This window comes from Psittacula echo (assembly GCF_963264785.1).
Source record: "Psittacula echo genome assembly, chromosome: 4".
NCBI classification, from domain to species: Eukaryota; Metazoa; Chordata; class Aves; order Psittaciformes; family Psittacidae; genus Psittacula; species Psittacula echo.
The window spans coordinates 82,626,894-82,643,065 of record NC_137738.1 but is presented as its reverse complement, the minus strand read 5'-3'; the positions used below and the strand labels follow the sequence as shown (position 1 = coordinate 82,643,065).

At 37.1% G+C, this 16,172-nt stretch overlaps 1 protein-coding gene across 2 annotated transcripts in view; it reads right to left on the bottom strand.

Moving 5' to 3' along the window:
* Positions 1–2,670, bottom strand: part of BMP5 (bone morphogenetic protein 5) — a gene marked incomplete at its 3' end in the record, with an annotated part of 58,737 nt that extends 56,067 nt beyond the window's left edge. For both annotated transcript variants that reach the window (XM_080616048.1, XM_080616049.1), the window contains exon 1: positions 1,683–2,670. In XM_080616048.1, coding sequence (XP_080472174.1) covers positions 1,683–2,166 — 484 coding nt within the window. In that variant the 5' untranslated portion in view covers positions 2,167–2,670. The remainder of the gene's footprint in view (positions 1–1,682) is intronic.
* Between the last annotated feature and the right edge of the window lie 13,502 nt (positions 2,671–16,172).

The window sequence follows — 16,172 nt, the reverse complement described above, 5'->3', positions numbered from 1 at the left end:
ATCAAAACCTAGATCCCATGTAAAGAGTCCTCAGGGTCACTGATGAAATGGTCTGCAGCATATTTACTGAAGGTATTTCTTAGGACACATGAGGAAAATCTTTGTAGGATCAGAGCCTTGATTAATGCTGAGGAGATCAGAGCATTTCTTATTTTCCTTTATTACCATTTCAAATTCAGCAGACTCCAAGTATGCTGGGTAAATCGAGGCATACAATGATAATTTAAAAGTAATACATGGATAATACGTAACTTTTTCTTAAGGACTCAAAACCCAAAGATTTAATTTTTCTCTAGTCTGCTATTTCAGGAGCAAGAGCAACAAGAAAATATATTTAGAGTTGTGGACATTTGCTACTCTTACGGAAAAAGATCTCAGAATTGAACACCTCCTTATCTGCCAAATAATTAATGAAAAGTAATTATATCATTGCGACAAATAAACTATAGAAACACTAGGGTATCATTTTCCTAGAAATTCTAGTTGTTAAGGATTTTAGTGTTTGAAAACATTTTTAATCCTGCAGCAAAAGATTAAAGACCTGGTTGACATAAAAGGTACAAAATGTGTGATAATCTGAAAGTATTTCAGAACATGTGCCATTGTTTAAAAAGTTTCTACAGAAAGTATTATCCTGGAAAACGAGAGTTCATCAGATTTTGTACCAGCTTATTGAGAAACTCCAAGTTTTCAATTAAATCTCTTGCTTTTCAGGTCACAGAAGAAGGGGGGGTTTAGCTGACTTTATGAGTCCTGTAGAATTTAAAATACTTATAAAAATAATGAATATATTTCATAAATTATTTGCAGCTTTCTTAATGAGATTTAAGTTGCCTTCTATTAAAGAAATCTGTTACTGCTGTTTTAACCACAATGTAACTGGTAAGCATGTTTATTATACTCATAAGCCAATATAATCTAGTTTTATCAGTGTCTGAATTTATATCATTTTCAAAAGCATTCTTTTCTTGCATGTTTCTGGTGTTTAATACTCTACTTGTTATTTAATTTATTTATGACACAGAAAATACGAACCATTGCAGACTCTAAGCACCATAGCAGTATAATAAAACACAGTCTGTGGTTAAAATAGAAATAACAAAGAAACAGCAACAGATTATTTAAAATCTACCCATCCAGCTGAAAAGATAAATAAAATTCTGACTCTTACCAACAGAAAAAAAACCAACTAAATAACCTAAGAAATCTTTTTTTTTTTAATGCTTTAACTTTTCCCTTTTCATAAGTTTCTAAGCTTTAAAATATTAACAACCAACTTTTGTCTGTGTCTGAGCTTTAAGCAAAACAGTGAGGGAAATAGCCAAGCAATAGACATAAGTGTTTGATTTTTTGAGATTTAAAGGAAAAAAAAAAAAAGAAAAAGGAGTTAGTTGGCCTAAGGCTAGAATTTTCATTACATCAATGAAAGAAAGAAAACAGAAGCCAGCAGAGGGGAGTTATAGAAACTGACTTTATATAAACAGTGAGAAAAATCTTTTTCCATGGCCACCTACAACGTAGCTACTTTACCATAAGTACTTCTCTTTTACCGGTGGCACAGCAGCCGGGACCCAACCCTGACATTTTACAGCAAGTTACGGTCCAGCCAAGAGGCTTGCCCTTAGCAGGACGAGGCTAACAGTTTGTCAGAGAGAACAGAAACAAAAAAAATTTCCACATACCTAAATTGACAAAGCTCATGACCATGTCAGCATCATTCAGAAAGTTGGTGTCATGCAGGCTGGCTAAGGGAGGATTCTGTGTGGTCAGGGGGGTCATGCGAGTTAATTGTATTCTCCGTGAATATCCATTTGGGGAGGCAGGGTATCCTTTCCGTATCCCTCTGCTTTCCACTGCTATTGATCCCTTTAGTGAATACTCCAGCTCCTCAGTATCCTCTTCATTTGTCATAGCGTTATACAGGTCCAGCATAAAGAGGGGTGCAGAAGAAGCCTGCTTTCCTGGTGAAAATGGTCTGGGTCTGTGAGGTAAACCCAGGATAGAGAGAATTTCTCTCTGAATCTCCCTTCTCTCATGGTTCCGCAGCCTCCTGTAAATAAAACTTGAATGGACATGATTGTCTCCTAAACCTCCCTGTGCGTGACCCACCAGAACCCAGCAATTCCACAGCAAGCCCACGAAAGCTTTGAGCACAGTTGTGTTCATCTTTGAAAAGCAAAAGAAAAAGGAAAAAAAAAAATAATAAAAAAAAATTTCTCCTACTTGTTCTGAGTTCCTATGAGGTCTGCTTTTCCAGTGGCTGAAAAACAAAATTTACCTATTCTTCATGTCAATGTCATCTCTAAACGTAACATCTTTGATGATTCCTCTCCCCCCACCCTGTTTAAATATTACGGAATGTGTCAGGTTGCAGTTATTTCTAAGAAAGCTGAAATTCAGACTTCCAATTTTCCACTGTTGTTATCGTTTTTTCTGCATTTATGGAGCAGAAGACCAGTATTTTGTCAGCTGACCTAAGCATTCCTATATAAACCTTAGATAACCAGGTCTTTGATGGGGAGCTGTGTTAGCAAGAGCTGTTCTTCTGACACATTGTAGTTCCCAGAGTTATCTTCCCTTGTTATTCTGAGTTCTTCGTACACCTTGCGCTCTTCCCAAGATAAAATCCTGAGTCACAGATTTGTCTTGATCTGTACCTTGGTGATGTAACACATATTTGTCCAGCAGCCTGGTGATAACTTTAACATCTTTTGAATCGCTTGAGTGTAAAGTAATTCTAAAGCATGTACTAATCAAATTAATGTGTTGCCATGAATTTACTCGCAAAAAATAACCTTCTGTAAATCCATTCAACCCTTTTCAGCTTCTGAACAGTTATTTCCAACTCTAGCAGGCACAAATATAACAGCTCTCTTCAAGAGAGATCTAAAGACTAATGTAAGCACAACCCTGCTGGGAAAGAAGAGGCTTCTCATTGTAATTTGAAACGGGTATAGCAAAAAAGTCCTTAACCCTTCTCTTGCCAGACAGAGGTTTAAAAACCTCTCCCTCCTCAATTTACAGTAATATACCTAATTTTGGCTATTGTCTGTTTTTTTTTTTCCTAACAGCTTGCAGAATTAATTTTAACTTTAACAATTTTAGGATGTATAGATAGCTAAAGGCATGGCATAATGTGGAAGCCCTTTTGAGTTTCCTTATAAGTCTATGGTTTAGTAAACTTGAATAAGAAACTCATAACAGACTAAAACAGCATCTCACTAATTCAAGAAATGTTTATATTTTAGGTAAGTTTAGCAAACGAAGCTGACCTTTTTAATAAACTCTGCAGGCAATTTTGTCAGTGAGGCTTGATTCACTCTTTTCTAAAAATGTAGGGAATGTATCTGAATGAAAACAAATTTATTCAGCAAGTGAGATTTCAAGTTGTACATAGCCAATGGTTTAATTATGGTTACAGTCACAACTTTAATAAACTGTAATTTGCAATGATAATTTATTCAAAGTACATTTTGACTTATAAATCTCTATACTACGTTTCCCAGTAAATATCAAAAGCTACGATTTAATCACAAAGCCTATTATTAACTGGAGAAAGAAACTGCTTAGCTGAAGAAATAAGAAGTATTAAATACATTTTAAAGCTGTTGTCCATGAAGTTAAGTTTCAGTTTAGAATTTCTGACAGCCAGCAACTGGTGTTTTCTTTCACTAAAAAAAAAAAACCAACACAGTGTTAAATTTCATATTGCTCAGATTATTGGTAGTCATTTTACCCACTCCTATGAGTTGCCTTTGGTTAAGAGGGCATTTTCTTTTGATGAAGGGGAGAATAAAAGGACAAAAAAGGGTTGGGTTTGTTTGTCAATATGAGGTTGAAGAATAAACCAGGTATATAAAACTCATCCCCTCAGGTTTTCCTCTACATGACTAGCACCTACTCAGCAAACATGCAGTTCTTGAGTAAACTTGGGAGTGTGACAGCAAGTACAGTCACAACCTACAAAGGCAGGAACAATTTATCTAGGATATTAAGAACAAACGAGCTTTTCTCATATATTGTGAGTCCTAGTCTATATTTACAGTCTAGTCCAGCTATCATTAAAATGTAACTGATTCTGTCTTATAAATCAGCACACGTAATGGACAATGCTTCTCCCAAGGAAGGATTTATCTCATACTAGACCTGCTGAATTAACACTAAAATTAATTATGAATGTATTGAGTAAAAGTCCTCAGCAGAAGAACAGTCAGAATAAGAACATTTTCTCTCCTCATTTAGGTTTTCCCTCAAAATCCATTTGCTATAAGAAAAATATTATTTCCTGGTTTTGTAAGAAAAATATTATTTCCTTGTTTTGCTTTGCTTTCACTTGTCCTGCTCAGACAGTTGCAATGATACATCAGACTTCACCATACATATATCTTCTTTTGAATTTGGCCATCCTGCAACAAGGTTTATTTCTCTTTTCCAGCAATATATTTCCTTTTTTTCCCTAAGCATTCATAAAAGCCATTGGATTGATTGCTCAGAGGATTTAAGTCCTCAGCCCATCAGTATGTCCAGCAATAGAAACTTCCTGTATTATCCCACTAGAGTGTCTGGAGTTCCACATTTAGTTAATCATTTCCCATTTAAAAAACAAAAATGCCCTCAAGTTTGAGGATGCTTTTATGTAGTAAACATTTTTCTAGACAGAACTAGAATCATACATTTGACAAAAACAGCTCTTGTTATTTTCAGATAGAGCCACAGCCAAACATGTAGCCTAAATACAAAGGATTTATTTTACGTTAACACTGAGGCACCAAGCATCCTTGGCCAGAACACAGAAATAAAAATAAAAATATTTTTTGTTAAAGTAAGCACAATGTCCTTTTGTAATAAACCTGTGTTCCACAAACAATCATTGTTAACATGGATGTCTCACACATGGGAGAGAGAGACAGCTCTAAAAATGAAAGCCTTTGCTAAAGAAATGAAAGAGATCTGTAATAGCTGATAGGTCCCATTTCATATTTCTTATATGAATAAATTCTGAAAAAAAGCCCAAACCACATACAATTTCAGCATGTCAAGATATTTTATTTGATAATATATAAAAATAGATTGACACAGATACACAGATATCTGGATGTAGTTTAGGTTAGGGTTCAGTTTCAATGTCACCTGAGATCCAAGTTTCAAGTTTTACAACAAGAAATTGTTCTGAGCTGGTTGCATAATATTGAAACTTAGGAGAAATGCCATGTTCACACCATTTTTAGATGCATTCAAATATAAATAACAGTTGAGGTCAGTATAAAGTATTGATCAAAGTTCAAAACCAGGGATTTGAACAAGGTGCCCATAGATTTGAGTTTTACCCTACATCTAAACCTGAAATTTTGAAACATAAAACCTACACACAGATAGCCCTTCTTTCTTCCTTAGATGCTCAAAACCTGGAAGCAAGACAAGAAATCACCTGACCCACCCTTATCCAGCCCTTTAAAAATAAAAGGAAATCTAAAATTACTCGAGAAGTAAGCTCCCATTAGGGATAGATGTCTGACAGAAGCACATGTAACCAGTGGAGCACCAGGAGAGCAAGGTCTCAGAGGCAGGAGAACAGCAGAGAGCACTGTGCAGGCACCCCTGGCAGCACAAAGTAGGAAGCAGTTGCATGAATTTGTTAAACAATGTGGCACATATTTACATAATGAGTTAATTCAGAGCTCATTACGTTTGTACTAACTTACACAATGTTAGAGCAAATATCATAAAGGAAGTAATGAAACCCATTAATCCAGATCTCAGATTCCAGTGAATTGTAACACTGCAACAGTGAAAAAAGATTATTACTACCCAGCAGGTCACTGCAATCATTGAGGGTGTAATTGTTTTTATGTGCAATGCTCACTACTCAAAGCAATATAAAATCAGTGGATGGCTACTGAATGCAGAATCTGTGTTCTCAATATCATATTAACTGAGTCTTTTCTCACAGCAATGGTTCTCTGTAACTGACAAAATAGACCAAAAAGCAGACCCTCTCCAAGACATTTGCAGTCTAAATCTAAAACCTGTGCATGCATGCCGAATTATTCTGCTGGCTTTTTCTCTCTGAATTAATGACCAGTTAAGTCAGCATTCAGACCAATATTATGCATAAACAGATGAGCCAGCATTAATGCTTAATGCTTAGATGTTCAAGTATGTCCTTGTTATTTCTTTGCAAGGCTATTGCTGCAAAAGGTACAGGAGAAAGGTTTCATAAAAGCAAGAAAATCATTACAGGTTTAAACTACTGATTCCCCAGCAAAAAGAAAGCAAGTTACCTGGACTCTTCCCAGGACAGAAATATTCTACAGACACCATAGTTGGCCATACCTGTTATATTACCTGTATCTAAATTGGATTTACAATGATATGGTCTCCATGAGGCATACATTCAAGCTTTTGGATGTAAGTATGCATATATTCATCAGTTCCAAACATCCAATAGACATCTCCCACTCAGATTTTTTATTTAATTAAGTTGGATTTTGTATGACACTTGTATTCTTATCATGCAAACAGAAAAATGAAAGACACATGTATTTTTTGTATCAATGAAAGATATGTCTCCTAATACAAAGGATATTCCATTTGTAATGGACACTGTGAATGTTGGTAAATTAAGCTGCAGAAGTTGGCAGTTGAGACATAAGTGGAGTATGATACTTGTAAATGTTGCATAACGATATGAACCCTTTTTATTCTGAATAATCTCACAGCATTTGCTAATGATAGGCAGGAATCAGGTCAGATGCAGAAACACTACCATTTTTGGGACAGAAAATATTTTCAATATTATTACTTTATTTAATTTCATATCAGGATGAAAAGATAGCTGTCCTGAGCCACAAAGAACACTGTGGTTTTCAACCATTGGGGAATTTTAGGATAATCACTGGGGTTTTATCCAACATCTGTACACTTTACATGTATTCCTTGGGATAAGTAAGCATTAAATAGGGTATGTCCATTTTATGATGCAGGCAGAAAAATGCATTTCAAAATAATACTTGCTATGTGGAATTTTCAATATTTAGATTATAGTGTTATTTATTCAGTTATCAGTTTCTTGTAGCAAAAGTTTTTCATTCAGGATTTCAAAAGCTCAGGCAAAATCAAGAATCAGCTTAGGAGGTAAGTCATCAAGCATTTTATAGATGGCATTTAATAGAACACTTTGTTTAAAATTTACAGAAAGACTTCAAGCCTTGAGTATAATCATCTTTGAAGTTTGTTGTGTTCATAGTACACGTATAATGTTGTAAAACCATCAGGACAGAATAATCTGTAGCACTGAAAATATACTTTTCTTCAACATTAAGAACATGGAGAAAAATTATTTTGTAATTTGCCTGAAGACTTTTTTTTTTAAACTTACTGTGTTCAAAGACTGGAAAAACAAAGAGAAACTTGTTTCACACACAACACTCCTCAGAATATGTGAGCCGCAAAATATATAATTAATACTATGATCCAACATCAGAGTACTGTCATTTGCATAATTTTCAAACCCAAATAGCTCCCAGAAATCCCCTTTGGTTTACAAGAAGCCTCTAATTAGGGCTCTTTTTTTTAAAAAAAAGGCGAAAAAGGAACTGCACTGAGGCAAACACAAAACATTTGGACAAGAGCAACATTTGGAAGTAGCAAAGCATAGCACTTTTTAAGAAGATTATTCTTGGCTCAGCTTGTAGAAGGGTTTTACTGTGCCCCAGCTGCCGACTGGTACCTGCTGGTCTCCTTGTTCTCTGGCTGCAGCACAGCCATAACTATTTTGTGGTGTTCCCAGACTGGCCCCACCACTTTTTCAGAGAACCTCTTCTGCCTCTTGCTGGTGGTCTTTTAGTTTTCAACTACAGATATGTAAAGAAATTCATTCCTAAATGGTTGCTCTCTAGGTACCCACACTGCATTGTTGTTCATCATGAAGTATTCTACCTATCTAAATACTGGAGTTATTTCTTCCCTGGAGCATTTTGCTACTAAATTCTATAGCCATGGCTTTAGCTCCTCTACTGGCAGTTGGATGATGCAGCAGTCTCTCAATCTCTTAAATTAGTTGAGAGGGGGTTATATCTTTCTTCTTGTGCTTTGTTTTAAATTTACTCTCCTTCACTTTCCTATACTTCTGCTCATTATGTCTCTCTACATTTAAACTACCACTTGGATATGCTGCCCACATGGATTTTCTTTTCAACTTTTTAAACTTTAAAGCATTCTTCCCCTACTGTCTCCATTTTCACATTTCTTCTGTCCCTCCTCAAGTATCTGTAGACAGATGTTAATTTCTTCTTTTAAAATTACTTCCCTTATTTAACAGTTTCCCCTTTTGTGAGAGATTAGGTGGCCTCTTCAGGTAGTAGAAGAGTTGCTGCTGCACCAGTACTTTCAATTAAGTAAGCGCTATTATGAATCATGTAGTCCTTGAGAGACCAGTCATCTGTTGCTGTTGAAGGAGGACTGTGAAAGAAAAAGATGTGCATCATGGGACCCCTGCTAGACTACTCACACACTAAAGACTTTGATGTGTGCTGAATGATCTTTGTACATATAATCATACAATGGTTTAGGTTAGAAAAAACCTTGAAGATCATTGATACCCAGTCTTTAACCTAGCACTGTCAAGGCCACCACTAAATCATATACGTAAGTACCATATCAACACACCTTTTAAATACCTCCAGGGATGGTCATTCAACCACTTCCTTGGGCAGCCTGGTACACAGAAAACAACTGGTCTTACTATTAGAAACTGAGGCAAGAAGGCATTAAGTACCTCAGCCTTTTCATTATCCTTTGTCACTATGTTTCTCCCCACATCCAATAAAGGATGGAGATTCTCCTTAGCCCCACTTTTGTTGCTAGCATATTTATAGAAAACATTTTTATTGTCTTGTCTGGAAGATTAAGTTCTAGTTGGGCTTTGACCCTTCTAATTTTCTCCCTGCATAACCTCACAACTTCTTTGTAGTCCTCCTGAGTTGCATACCCTTTTTTCCAAAGGTCATAAACTCTCTTGGCTTTTTTTTTCTCAGTTCCAGCCAGTCAAAACTTTCTGTTCAGCCAGGCCAATCTTCTTTCCTGTTGGGTCGTCTTTCATCTTATGGGAATGGCCTGCTGCTGCTCTTTGAAGACTTTCTTCTTGAAGAATGTCCAACCTTCCTGGACTTCTTTGTCCTTTAAGACTGTCTCCTAAGTGTTTCTGTCAGCCATCCCCTAAACAGACTAAAGTTTGCCCTCTGGAAGTCCTAGCTAGCAGTTCTGCTCACCCCCCCACTCATAGGCTTTTTCAGGTGTGGGGATCCATCAGGGAGGCAGGCCAGAGCCAGCTGAGGAATTGGCAACAACCCAGCTACAAAATGTTGTAAGGTTTTCATAACAATGGCGTTTTCATGAAAACAGACATCATCAGAGTCAGCTAAGAATCATCAGTACGAGATCAGAGATTTTGTGAATTGTCCAGTAATATTAGCAAATGGTGTTCTGCTGGCACTTTTTCCATACTAGCTCAGTCAAAAAGGACATTATTTGTATCCTGTGTGTTTATACTAAATTATCAGTGTAAGAACCCTAGAGATGGTAGCAACCAAGCTGCCCTGAGACAGGCAAGTGTCTGAACACAAGGCAGAAACTATTTAAATTCTCCAAGTTGGGTCTATTTCATTAGCTAATGTGCAGTAGCAGTGGGGTGGCAACGGCCGTAACACAGGTCTAGAAAAGTCTTTAAAATGAAATATTAGTTTCATGAATTTCTCTCATTAGACCATACTCCCTTCTAGCAAGTAACACTTTTATCTTGCAAAATGATTACTATTGGCCACAGTTGATGGAATTTATTTAATCAACAATTGCTAATCATTGCAAAAATTTACTACAACAGTCTGTTTAAGCCAGAATTTGTTAAGCTGCCAAAGCAAAGGAATAAAGCAGAACACCCGTTTGTGCTGCTGGCCTAGAAAACACACTTGTTTTCCTCAGAGCTTTATTACAGTGGTTGTGATAAACTGAAATACTGGAGAAGATATATACCTACTTTGCACTAATATCTGTACATTAAAGTTGAAAGATCACTTTAACTGCTAAACTTTACTTTCTGTAGCCAGAGGTCTGAAAACATGATCTGCATCATGTGAATTTGAGTAATCCATGTCCCTCATGAACCAGACTTAGGCAAGAGAAGCATGATTTATATTGCAACCTTTGCATCTGAGACTGCACTGTAATCTACACATGATACACACACATGAGCATTTCTGCTTCTTTAGCTTTACTACCTTCAGTGCTCCTTCCTTAGCATTCAGACATTTAATTTGGAGCAAATGTTATTTTCTGGAGGAATTCTAGTTAAGCCATGAAAATTATAAAACAGCTACAAATGCAGAACAGTCATTTCCTCTGGGAAGTGGATTCACAATTATATTTTCATAAGTGTTACTATTTGTTGTTCAGTGTTTTTTCAGTTCTTTTTTTAATGAGTAGCACTCCCTCTCTAGAAACTCAGCATTGAATGATAAAAAGAAACTGGATTTTATTCATTTGTAGCTTAGATTAGGATGACGTGGGGAACCTCTTTAGTTTATTCAGTTGTTATACCAGTAGTGGTCAGTAGGTATAGCTTCCTTCTGCACAGCTTAAGCGCACAGGTATATCTTCTCATGGTGATTTCTCATAGCAGATGCCCAATATTTTCTGTTCTAATTTTCTCCTCTTCATCACACTTTAGCAACAAAATGTGCACTGGGACAAATCAAGAAGAATTTAGTATGACTTTCTGGCAGACTTTTTCTGCATGCTCCTGTGAGCATCACTAGAAGTGGACACAATGGGCTGCTGGGAAAGCTTCAGCCTCGTCTTTGAGAGGCTGTTGCTTCCAGCTTTGGCCACATCTTCCTCTGGCATGAGAAGAGGGCTGGAAAGCAGAGGTCAGTCTCATGGCAGAAACATTTTGCAATGATCTATTCTGAGGCCCAGGGTTAACTAATTTCCATTTGTTCTTATTTCTTCCTTGTAATTCAAAGTTAATCAGTCTTCACTATTTCTGTAAAGAATTGTGAAGTTTGTTTTCCTGTATTTATGGATCTTCGAAGAACTAAAATCCTCTGCTTCCAATCAATGAAGGATCCTTTTTATGCAGATGAAAAGAGAAGCTATGTTTATACTAAAGGATGGCCAGAAAGCTTCAAAACCATAAAAGTTCTGGCTTGTTTAGTGCTTTCCTAAAAATTATAAAGATGACCAAACAGATTATTTGTACCAAAAAAAAAAAAAAAAAGAAACAAATCTTTTCAGTCTAATAATTTCTTTGCCAAGTTTCAATCTAAAATTATTTTTTATGGCTGCATTATAAATTGCTTAAAAATGGAGTTTATAATGGAAATGGTGACAGACTTAACTATGGCGGCACTAGCAGGCGCCAGTGTAATTACAGTCCTCTCAAGACATAACTTATTACAGGCTACACTGCAGAGCCAGTATTTTGTATTTTAATTAAGAAACCTGGATTTTGTTTGTAATAATTGACTGTTATGCTGCCCCTTTTGCCAGGACACTCTTGTAAAAGAGACTCTTGCCTCTAGTAGTCTTTCTTTGTTAAATATTTTAAATACATGTTATATTATTGACTGGAAGATTGCATGCATTTTATAGGTCATTATTAACTGTCTTTTGGTGACTTCAGTCGTTCTATAGTTTTTAATTGAGATTTTTCTTCCTCTCATCTGTGACCAGAAAAGGTTTACAGTTTAGAGCTTTCAGAAGTGTAATAGAATGACAAAATCATAGTATGGTTTGGGTTGGAAGGGACCTTAAAGATCACCTATTTCCAACCCCCTTGCCGTGGGCAGGGATACATTCCACTAGACCAGGTTGCTTAAAGCCCTGTCTAACCTGGCCTTGAACACTTCCAGGGGTGGGAAGATACTATAGCATCTCTGTTATCTGCCTTGATTTGCACCATGCAGGCCTTCCATAAGAAAGCATGTTCTTTGGCTATGCTCTCCTAATGCCCTTGGCAGGTACTTGAGATTCTCACCCAGTGACACAGAAACACTTGGACCTTCTCCATGCTGCCCTGCCAAAGGCATTCCCGTAGCTCGCAACGTGTGGCATCTCTGCTGAGCCGCTAACAGAAAATTTCAGTTCCTGAACACCGAGCTGTGTTTACATTTTGCATACAAGCTCTTTTTGTTAGATGCCGCCGGAATGGCAACCAGGGCAGGCAGCAGCTCTAGAAGCACCGGAGGAGCTGGGAACCGGACGAGAGGCGGGCGATGCCGCATGGGATGCTGCCACCTCCCGGCACCGCCTTGCCCTCGCCCTTTCCTCCGCAGCAGCAGCTGCTGCTATTGCAAACATCTTTCTTCGGGTTTCGCGATTTGCCTTTGTTCCTTGGTTTCTTTTCAGTTCTTCTTCATATTGCTGGAGTGTGTGTCCTCCCCTAGCCAGCAGTGACAAATGGCATCACCTGTACAGTCCACAAGAGCTCGGTACCTAATTTTGACATGAAAACCGAGGAGGTTTTAGAAAAAAAAGGACCTTGATATGCACAAAATTAAGTAAGTCACACCAGCACATGTGTAATTTAATGTGCTGTAATAGTAGTACCACACAGGCACATATACAAACGAGATTGATAGAAATGGTTAACAGTTTTAACTGAAAAACAAACAAACAAAAAAAAAAAAATAAAAATTGAAGGACTCCAGGAATAAATATGTTTTACAATTATTTTTTTATTTATTTTTTCTATGCCTGACTGGCACTGGATACAGTAAAGATTTGACTAAAAACGTTCTTCAGAGCCCCATTCTTTCTCTCTGTTTGGCCTCAGAACACTGCTGTTCTAACAAACACTGTTCAGTTATTTTCCCCCAGGACTATCTACCAACCAGAGATTATCAAAGTTAATTATGTCACTTCCTTTCTTTTCTCCAGCACACTCCCAGGCTAAGAAAAGAGCTAAAGGAGTCAGTCTTACCAGCAGATCTGTCCCCAGTTCCTCCTGCCAAGAGGTCCTTATAGCAAGTCTGTGCTGCCTTTGGATCTTCCAAGTGGAGCATAGGGAAAAGAGCATAGGAGATAATATACCACTACATGGTTTGGGGGAAAAAAACTCACAACAACAACAAAAATCAAGAAAATTTTGGCATTGTCTTGTAATTTTCTTTTGGGTCCTGAAACAGCTACTGGTATTACATTACCAAAGAGTTATTATTATGGCCAAACAGCTGAACAAAATGGAAATACATTATTTGTTTATATTTTGTGTCCTTGGAGAACAAATGCAAAGTGAAAAGAAATTTAAGAGAGAAATGCACAGCAAGAAACCCAATAGAAAATGCATAGAAAATATGTCACAGGCCTTTCTCAAATATCTATATTTGAGGTTTCAAATGTCTCAAATATCACTCTTCACCAACTATTTATTAGGTGGCATTGATTTCAACTGTATGATGGAAAAAAAGACGGAAAATATGCTCAGGCAGAAAAACTGGTGAATAAGCAATAATTGGTGGGGTGACTGGAAAGGCTGGAGTCTGAGCCCAGTATGCCCACATGTAGCCAAGGTCCAGTAAGGTCCCTGGGAACAGAGGTGAAACCCAACTGATACAGTGGTGGATCATTTTCTGGACATGGACTTATACTCTGCTTGCAATCATGAGAAAGAAGGAAGCTTTTAAGGTGAGATTTCAAGCACACTTCAATCAGCTGGTGCTATATTATGTGACGCACATCTATGCACCTTTGGATGGATTGTCCTGGGAGAGGCTCCCAGTGCCACCTGAGCAGGGTTCTGGAGGTGACAGCAAGGAAGCAGGGTGGGATTTAGAAATGCCAGTAGCTTTGAGGACTGATAATGAAGAATTATTGCAGTAAGCGCTACTCTAGGTTCCATCCCATATTTTTTTCTTCACTTGGCTATTGTTAAAACACCTCTTTATCTGATTCTCTAAATACAGCTCAAGCAATATTTCATCACACAGGAAATGAGAAGGACCAACAAACAGACTGTGTGACAATGAAAAAGAAAGAAAACACTAGCCCATCATCTGACTCCTTTATCCAAACTGACTAGACTGATTGCCTGGACACCATGTTTATCAATTCCACATGGGTTTTTTGGGCCATTTTCTAATTCCCAGAAAAGGATGCTTGCAAAGGTGAAAACAGAAACCAGTAGAGTCCATCTCCTAGGAGTATGTATTTGACTGCAGTACTTTGTTATTTTGTGCTATAGAACAAAAATTAATAGGCCTTTTGAAAACAGCAAAATATGTGAAAAGGTAGATGTATTACAGAAATAAAATTTATGAAAAAAAAGGTGTGACAGCAAAAGCAAATCAATGAGGGTATTTCTGTCTTCTATACTCAAAAGGAGGACAGCTGCAGACATAGAAGCCCTTGAAAACCAGCAGCTTTTCTTTGAAGCATTTGTAATGTGAATCAGAGTTATTGTCAAGATTTAGGCTATTGAGGAAGAAAAGAGAGATAACAAAAAAAAAACTATGGGAAGTAATTTCTAGAAACCAGAATTAGGTATCAGTCTCACAATGATACACAAGCAGGAAACTAATGAAACTAAATCTTTGCCACCAGTTATCAATAATATGCATATATTAAAAAAAGTAGAATAAAGATTATAGGCTTTTATTGGAAATAAAATACTATTTTTACAGGATTTGTAACTTTCTATACTTCCTATACAAAATGTACAAGAGCTAAGAGCAAAACCTTCATTTTGTTTTCCTGACAGGAAACCTGTTTTGTCTCATGTCATTTTATAAACAGAAGGGTCATCAGATTTGAGAGCTCAACTGAGCAACATGATTATGTATTATCATTAGATATTGTCAATCCATGTGCAGGTTCTATAGTCATCCTCCATTTTTTCTTCGAACAAAGTGTGAAGCATGACTGCTTCTCAGCTGGAATTGTTCTGGTAACTTCTGTCATAACACTGGAATGATAGGAAATGTTGGCCAAATCATGCAGGCTTTAGTCAAGCAGTGCACCTAATTAAGTCAGTGGGAGATTTTTCCTTCATGGAAACTGTGGAAATGGGCCTGGTTCCTTTATTCATTTGCAGATCATGATTGTTATACTTTTTAATTTATTTTGTGAGGTACTGGAGGATGATTTAAACTCTATCAGGCTGTTTAATGCAATAACAGTCCATAATGTATCAACTCCATCCCATGTATGGATGGAGTCAGATTTGAAGGTGTGTGTTGCAGTGCGTGAGCAAACTCATTCTAGCGAGCAGTAAAATGTACTCTGGACCCATTCCAGCAAAGCACTTAATCATGTGCTTATCAGCTAAAAGGATGACTCAAATACTTCAAATTATGAACATCCTTTTATGCCTTGTTGCATCACACCCAGAATGTTTGCACCATTAGCCCGGATTAATATTAACCAGAGACTGAAAAAGATGAAATGAGAAAGAGGTTTAGAGTGAACTGACATTCCAAGCACTGCAACACACAACTGTGATATTTTGATCCTGCAAATACTTTTCAAATGGCTTGTACAAACACCTGCTTAACAGATGAGATCTCTGATTAGAAACTTAAGTCTCTGATCTTCAGGAGTACTAATTTAAAGAAAAATAACCTTGTTTTTAAGTTATCTTAAACTATCTCACTTGTTTTTAATTTGGTGTCATTGGTATTACAGCCTCCTGAGCTGCATACTGAGAATGTCCTGAGGTCTTTCCTTTTCTTAAAAATATTTCTGTGGATGACACAGCATCCAAAAAATTAGAAGCTCCCACAGTTGCATAACACAGTCACAGCTGTCTGGGGCTGACGATCAAGTGAGATTACCAATAACAGTACTGATCAGTCTCCAGTCTGGCACAGATGCATTTTTGCAGCCACATGCACCTATTGCTTTCTGAACCACTGGCTTGCCCTGCTTTTACACACTGGCCTGCTTCTAATGAAGAAATGTAAGAAAGCTGAGAAAGATATGAATGATAAACCAGCAAAGAAATGAGTGCTTTGAATGGATGATGAAAAATAAGTTGATTTTTAGTTACTATGTTGTTTGATAAAAGGTGATAAAAGGTAATAAAAGGAATGTATCAAACCAGATAGCTTCAGGCATTAAGAGTTAAAAGGCAGTGGCTACAGACAGTTCCTGCTGCACAAATGCATGCACAAACAAGAAAT